This window comes from Sinocyclocheilus rhinocerous, unplaced genomic scaffold, assembly GCF_001515625.1.
Source record: "Sinocyclocheilus rhinocerous isolate Xijiao unplaced genomic scaffold, SAMN03320098_v1.1 scaffold1545, whole genome shotgun sequence".
Taxonomy (NCBI): domain Eukaryota; kingdom Metazoa; phylum Chordata; class Actinopteri; order Cypriniformes; family Cyprinidae; genus Sinocyclocheilus; species Sinocyclocheilus rhinocerous.
The window spans coordinates 98,350-106,714 of NW_015626380.1; the positions used below are offsets into that span (position 1 = coordinate 98,350).

General features: G+C 36.8%; 1 protein-coding gene across 1 annotated transcript in view; it reads right to left on the reverse strand.

Annotated features, from left to right (window-relative positions):
- LOC107712751 (unconventional myosin-Va-like) overlaps positions 1-8,139 on the reverse strand; it is a 102,269-nt gene extending 94,130 nt beyond the window's left edge. Inside the window, exon 1 of the mRNA XM_016518093.1 lies at positions 7,916-8,139. Coding sequence (XP_016373579.1) covers positions 7,916-7,942 — 27 coding nt within the window. The 5' untranslated portion in view covers positions 7,943-8,139. The remainder of the gene's footprint in view (positions 1-7,915) is intronic.
- Between the last annotated feature and the right edge of the window lie 226 nt (positions 8,140-8,365).

The following is an 8,365-nucleotide window of genomic DNA, read 5'->3' on the forward strand; positions in this document are numbered from 1 at the left end:
GCTACTGTGAGGAGCACGGAGCGAGGAACGAGGAGACGTGGAGTAGACTTCTAACAAACAGACTTTAATAAACATCCAATGGAACCAGGAAAACACACGTAGCGGGGGAAAGACGAACATTCAATACCAGACAAAGAACTCAGAACTGGACTCACTATAAATACACCTGACTTGACGAGGGGATGACGAGACACACCTGGAACTAATGAAACAATTAACATGGAAAAACTAGGTCAGGGCAGGCACATGGAGAGGGAAAACACACAGATAGAGTCGAGGGGCGTGACAACCACATTTATACGTCAAAGACACCTATTGTTACTGTTGCTACGTCCGACAAGCTATGGTGCTCTCACACCACACATCATGTTCTCATGCAGTGAAAAATACATTGTGGAGGAAAGAGGACACTGACAACGCGCCAACAGACGAGACAGAGCAATTTACTTTTGGAATGAAACTCAGCTTTCAAATTTTGTCATTTTGTAAGAAATTCAAACAATAAATACTGTTTTGTGGCTCTTTAATGTGTCGTGACAGATCGCTGTAGCGCCTCAGTTCAAGCGGCATGTGAACTGATCATCTCTTGCTCTTTACTAGTTATAGCATGAAATAAACATGAATGAACATCAGAAGGTATCTTGTTTCAACTGCGGAAAGACGTCAATAGATGTAATGTTTTAAGCTCAAGTCCACCGACATTATTCTACTCTCCTGTCTGGTTTGTTTGTCGGACAAAATGGCAGATTCGGCATTATGATTGGTCAGATCGCCTGTCAATCAAACTCCCTGCGAAGGGTCAAATAGCTGTTCATAGTCATAATGAGGTAATAAGGACAAAGCAGGAAAGATACTATTATTTGTAAATATCATAAAAGTAAAAACGTGGTAAAAAATGTGTCAAACCTTGCAGTATTTCTGGCTTTGTGTAGCACCTACTGCTCTGCAGACCCTTCTAAATTCCCACCATTAGAAACAAGCAGCTGACGTGTATTTTTGTCCAATGTGTACCAAGTATATTGGATCTGACAGAAAACCTGCAGCTTGTGTGTGAGTGCATCATTATAAACTATGGAAAGAAAGTAAATAATAAAAGGGATGATTCAACCTTTTAATATATTATCTTTCTTTTTACACAAAGATCAGTAGAGTCTATTAGCACAGCTTCGTGCATGTGAGAGTGTGATTTCATCCTCTGTTATAAGGATCTGGTGATTCTGCAAAAAGTTGGTTCCATAAGATCTGTAAGCAGCAGCCTGCGGCAGAATTCCATGATACTAGCAGAAAGAAAAGGCCATTCCCTGCATCAATGTGAGTTTTATCCAGAGAACATTATCACACACAAAGACCTGCGTGTTCTCAGAGTTGCCTATACAAACCCGAGGAAATTGTGAATATGACTTCTTGGATTTGGTGACCTTTGAGAGAGGATAGGAAAATCTGATGCTGACTGCAGACTGCCAAATAAAACATTTAGACATGACAACATAGCAGTTAAGATCACTATAATAATGCTTTGATTGTCTAATGCATCGCAATAACCAAGAGAGACACTACAAGGCTAGACTGCATTAAGGAACAGTTCATCCAAAAAAAAGAAAATTCTGTCATAACTTTCTCACCCTCATGTTTAACATGTAAAATAATATTAATAAAGTCAAATAATAAATAAAGTCAAGTCAGAAACTTTTAAACTCCAAAAAGGACATAAAAGTAGTGTGAAATTAATGCATGTGACTCAATGAGGTTTGATGTTAGTTGAGGGTTGAAGTCTGTGTCGTCTTTGTATACGTGAGGTGAATGTTTTGATCTGTCTTTATCTGACTTGATCTCTTCATCATACAGAGTGATTGTGGTGCTTCGGAAGACTCAGTTCATGCTAATTGTCCTTTTTGGAGCTTGAAAGTTTTGGACCCCATTAACATTCATAGTATGTACAGAAGAACAGTTAAAACATTTCAAAATTTGTGTTCCACAGAAGAAAGTCGGTCATACAGGTTTAAAACAACATTAGCATGAATTAATATATGACGGAATTCTAATTTTTCCATTTTGAGAATTTACATCCACTACACACAGACACACACACACATACATATATATATATATATACATACACATATACAACAGTTCTTTCTGGTCCTATAATTGTATAAATAATACGGTTTTTGTGTCACGGAATGTAATTTTAAGAGTTTTTTTTAGGTGAGAATGTACTTGTTTAGACTTCAAATATGCGGTTTGTTAATAAAGATAACGTCTATTTGAAAATTTTGGAGATGTGAGCTCCAGGGCGTCAGCGGCCGTTCAACGCCCATGAAACTGCTGAGAGCAGCCTGACCTCGGCCAGATCTTCTGGAATTTGCCGCTGGCTCTGATGTCTCTATAGAGATTAAACATGAGATATAATTTGTTTTGGGTAAATCTAACAGGCAGTCTTTGGTCTCATTAGCCCTGTTTCCACTGCAGGAACTTTACCCAGGAACTAGGGACTTTGGGCCGGTACTCGTTGTGTTTACACCGCAGGAACCAGGATCTAAATAAAGTTCCGGGTAAAAAATTGCCCCTCAGAAAATCCTTGCTTGCGAGGTAGTACTTTTTCAAGGGTCCAGAACTTTCGGGGGCGGGACTTGGGCGCTAAACATGCTGATTGGTTGAGTTCACGCAGCATTGTATTTCAACCACCATTTATTCGGATAATTTTCAAAATATTACAGTTATTGTGTCATGAAATGTAGTTTTAAAAGTATTTCAGGCGAGAATGTAGCTTATTTATTTTATTTGTTTATTTAGATTATTCTGTGGTTTATTTATAAAGACAGCGCCTATTTAAAAATGTGCGCCGCTGATTTCGGAGACGTGAGCTCCACGCGATCAGCGGGCGCTCAGTGCTCATGTTTCCTGAACTACATTTCTGCGGCTATTAATATGTTTAAATGAAAACGAAAGGTGGCAGTGGTGTTTGATATCATATTTCATCTTATTGTAAATACAGTGAGGAAAATTGCAGTAGCCAAGGCAAGCTGACTGATGTTATCAAGTAACTTTAATTTTTAAATCTTTATACTTTGCTAATGTCCTTCAAACCACTAAGTTTTCCCATTTGCCAGCAAAAAGTTTTTGTAAGGAAGGGAAAGTCATTTATAATATAATAAAATTTAGTATGATCACACATTCTTTTTTGTATTTTAATATGTACAGGTCAGAATAAGTATATTGTTTCATTTTTACATATATTTGGGGTGGAGAATCCACTCAGTGATCTCTCTTGACCTTGTGACATACTGTAGTGAGGGGGGACTCTCTGCCCAGAAATATTGGCAAGCTATTATTCCAACAATTGCAATCCTCAATATCCTTCTCTTTTCCTGGCTAAATGCACATTCACACTAAGTACGATAACGATAAAGATAAAAGACAAAAAAAAAATAATAATAATAATAATTCTATATAAAAGAATATCAGATTCCACAGCACAACTATCGATAACTGCACAGAGAAACGATATTGCTGGAATCTCTTTTATATTGTTGGATTTTTTTTATTCCAGCTGATGAATGATAAAAGCATTGACAGCCAATCAGAATCCATTCCATTTTAAAGAGCTCCAGCATTTAAAGTGGTAGACAATAAACCTGCAGCACATGCTTAGAATGAACAGGGCTATCGTTCATTGGTGTGGAGGCTAACATAGTTACTGTTATAGTTATTTTATAGTTATTTTGGTGTGAACAGGCTTTAAGAGTGCCACCTAAGCTACTGGGTCCACACTTACTTTATTAGCTTTTTGTTATGTATGTGATACTGTCATTCTCCATAGTGCCTGTAGGTGGCACCACCACTTTAGTAATTATTAGTAGTTGTGTTCCTTTAAATAAAGCAAGTGAAGAAGTTAAGCACCCCCGCGTGTGGCTGTGTTATTTATCATAGTGCATTCGTAGTGTATTCTACATGTTATGATACACTGTAAAACCTGGTAAGTTAAGAATACTCAAAACATTTGAGGAAACTTATTGCCTCAAAATATTTGAGTAAACGAACGAAAGTTAGTAGAGCTTAAAATTTTTATGACAAGTGGGGCGGGGCTGAGAGCCATGGGAGCCAAGCCAAGCCTCGCTTCCATGATCCCACCCCACTCATCACAATGATAATTATATACAACTTGCTTCCATTAACAGCACATTCATTCAGATCTTTATAGTTAAGTGCTAGATAGTAACGGCACACTTGCACGTACTAATGTAGTTATCTTACAGACTCACAATTCTTGCATGTAAATAGTCAAACAACATGCAGTATAAATAGTCTTTAATTTTTGCTGTCCATCCTCAACCTAACCACAGGCTCTACTCTTCACCACAACGGTAACACTACAAAACTAACATAGAAACCTATGTAAATCCTAACATAACACAACATTTAAGTACTAACTTATGTCTCTCTATGTTAATCTTGTGTAAAAACACACAAAATAACACTTAATTTCTACATTTATTTTCCTTGTTGTCTGATGCAAAGCATGCTGGGAACTAGAAAACGCAATCATTTTAAGTTCACCTTACTACAACAACATTTTAAATTTATAGAACTTATTTCAATTAAGTTCAATGAACTTTCATTATTATTTGAGTGAAGTTAACTCATTTCATTTAATTAATTTCACTGTTCGGTTTGACAGTGTAGTGAAAACATAACACTTTTTGACTTTTTACAGTGCCTAGCGTCTCCCTCTGTACATGGGATAAACAATACCAAAATGCATTCAAATATTAATATTTATTAATTTTAACACATATTTGTCAATGCCAAACATTCCTCATTTATCTGTAATATCAATAAGATGCTAAAATTGTTATTTATACAGTGATACTGTCATTCAGTGTAATGGATGACACTGTGGTGTAACAGAATTTGCATTACACTGCATGACAAAACCATTACCCTGAATGACGAAACTTCTACAAATGGCCACCTATTTCAAACAGTGAGCTTGACCAGTAAAGCTAATCACAATTATTCACAACATCTACTTATTTTTCAAAAAATCTAACAATAAAAGTGTTTTTTGCCATTTCACTGAATGACATTTTTTAGTTTAAAACGTTTTTTGTAACCTACGTTACCACACCATGAAAAGATGAAATTATCAAGTATTTAAGAGCAATAAACTCACTTTTCTGCAGCACCACACGGTCTTTCAGGAGCCATTTGATGATGTCACAGACCCCCGAATGACTATCAGTTTTTTTATATGATTTCAGAATAACTTATTTTTCCTGTTACACTGAATGATCTCTGATAAACTGCATTTTCGGGACAAAAGTCCCCTGGTTATTTAAATACTTAAAAAAAAACAATAAGACATAGTCCTTTTAATATAACACAACCAACACTTACTTGAAAATGCCAAGACAACAAATATATTTTTTAATTTGGCATTTTATACGTTTATTTAAATATGTAATGGTAAAATCAAAGTCCGGACCATTACACTGAATGACAATATTTAAAATGACATTTGTAAATGTAATTCGATGCGGACACCAAAATGGTGACGTCTCGTCTTTGGCCCATATATATATATATATATATATATATATATGTGTGTGTGTGTGTGTGTGTGTGTGTGTGTATAATCAAACCACTTTTTCACGATTAATCGTGATTAATCGCACACTTCATGAAATTAAGTATCTTGTTTAACACATTAATTTTGTCATTTTCTATATCCAGCAAAGTTAGCCAAAAGACTGAAGGGTGATTTTCACAAATCTGTATTTTCTGCAAGCTTTTTTCAGGATACATTTAAATATCTTTCCAAAAAAGGACACTTGGAGACTCCAAAAGTACACCAAAGAACCAAATTATATAAGGTTCTTAATAAATTATACAAATGATATTATATAATTGACAAATTTATGCACACAAAAAGCCTACATGAAAGAAAAAAAATACTGGGAAAAAAATTAAGAATTGTATAGTATGTGTACAGTGCAACAGCAAAGAGCTTGTTCACCTTTTAGACAAGTCAAGTTGCGACACCGAACAGGATCACGTGGAGATGCCAACATAAGCTGACTGCATAAATCTACTACAGTGCACGGATTCATTCAGAATAACTAAACACAGCAACATACACAAAACAAATCACAACATTATCCCGAATGTGTGTGGAAACAATGTGAACGAACAGAAATGTCTGTGCCTGTGCATAAATACAGTGTGCGATCAGTGCGTCACGAGCGTTATATAACAGACTCACGCATGCTTACTGTACGACTCCTGTACGCTAAAATATTATGCTAAAATCTGCAGCTAAAATAAACTTATTGTTCATGTGGTTGCAAACCCATAAAACTTTGGTTAATCTTTGAAACACAAATTATTATAATAAATATATTTTTAATGAAACCTGAGAGGTCTGAGAGGTCTGTCCCTACTTTGAAAGTCCAGGTAACCAAACAAAGAAGATCCAAAGAGGTCATAAAGGCATTGTGAAATGAATCCATATGAATTGAGCGGTTTAATCAAAGTCTTGTCAAGAGATACAATTGCTTTACCTCATTGGTTCTCTTTTATCACACACGCACATTTGAGCTGTGTTTATCAAATGTGACATGCTATATGTTATGTGTCTATCTTTAGATGTTAATCGAAGCCTAATTTAAATCTGTTTATCATATAAAGTGATCATATCTTTTCAAAAGAAGTACGTTAAACCACTTGATTCATATGGATTAATGTTATGATGCCTTTATGACCTTTTTTGGATCAACTAAGTTTTATGGGTTTGGAACGACATGAGGGTGAGTAAATGATGACAGAATTGTCATTTTTGGGTGAACTATACCTTTAACCATTAAATGAGATACACAACTTGCCTGGAAATAAACATTCTATACTGTATATATGCTGGTTACTAAACAACCATGCTACCCATGTTAAAATGCAAAAGCCTTTTAAAAATAACCCTTGTCAAGTTTGTTGAACATGTAAGCTTGAATAAAAATAAACGCGATGTGCTCTAGCAGCTCTCAAAAGGATCCGTCAGTGCATTTACAATAAGACAGCTGCATCTCATGGGGGATGGGTGGGCCTCCCCCCTTCTTTCCCTCTCTTTTCAGTAAAAGCATCAAACCATTCCTCATAGGAGACATCATTATGACTACATAATGTGATGTCATGTTTTGGCTGCTATGCAACAATATTGGATTTTTTCCCCCCATGGAGACACGCCTTGATGTGTGCAGACCGGCCTACAGGCCGCAGCAATGGATTGAAAACAACTATGCCGGAAGATGCTTGGATGCAGGCTGTGATGTTAGAGATGCTCGCATCAGCACCAGAGATGCTCGCATCATCCCGTGCAGGAAATGATGCTTGCATTAGCACCGCCCGCATCCCACTGGCTCTCTGCGGTCAGCCATCAACTACAATTGTGACCCATATCAATACATCCCAGGCAGGCCTTTGAAAACCTCTGCTTGCATGTCCAATACTACGAATCTTTGCTGTTTCCAAGGGTGACGGAGGTGTTTGCTTATCAAGTCTACCTAATACTGTCCAGATCTTTGCATGTATCATCTTCAATAAAAATAACAAGTAATGCGGGTGTTTCGTGTACATTTCATTGTAAAACACAACATATGACTGCAATATAAAACATATCCTCTTATAAAAACATATCGTTTATAATAAACAATAGGTTGTTCATCGGCATAAGGCATGCGTGATGAATTACTTCATTCGAATAATCAGAAGGCAACACAACATATGCCCTATATGCCTCCCAGCATAAGCATTAACAATAACCACACTTTCGCACGCATGTACGCACTGACATTGCGTTAACTGTTTGGCATTGCACTGACATTCGCATTTGATGTTCACGCTATCAGATGCTGAGTATGTTTACCTTTGTATATAATTCAGACGCAGCCATGATAATGCTCGCACAATGTTCCTGCAATCACAGTCAGCTGAACATCCGATCGGTCCCGAACATTCAAAGCTCTCCTGTAGATCTCATTAAAGTGAAAAGCCTTTAGAAGGATGTCATGAATCCAAAGGCACCGGCTCATTCTTCATGAATCTGCCCGTGTTTCTGGCGTGTCTCTGTTCGCTCTGGGTGCGATCTATGCAGAGAATGAGTCAATGAAAACGCGGTTGCCATGACCAAAAATAATGACGCAAGAGTGCGCTCTGGTGGACAACACTGGACCACCACACACTTGCATCCCCAGTTTTCTATCTATCTATCTATCTATCTATCTATCTATCTAGCCATATTTATTTATTTATTTAGACTTGAGCAATAACAACTATATGATAACGGGATATATTTGTGTCTATGTTTTGCTGCGCA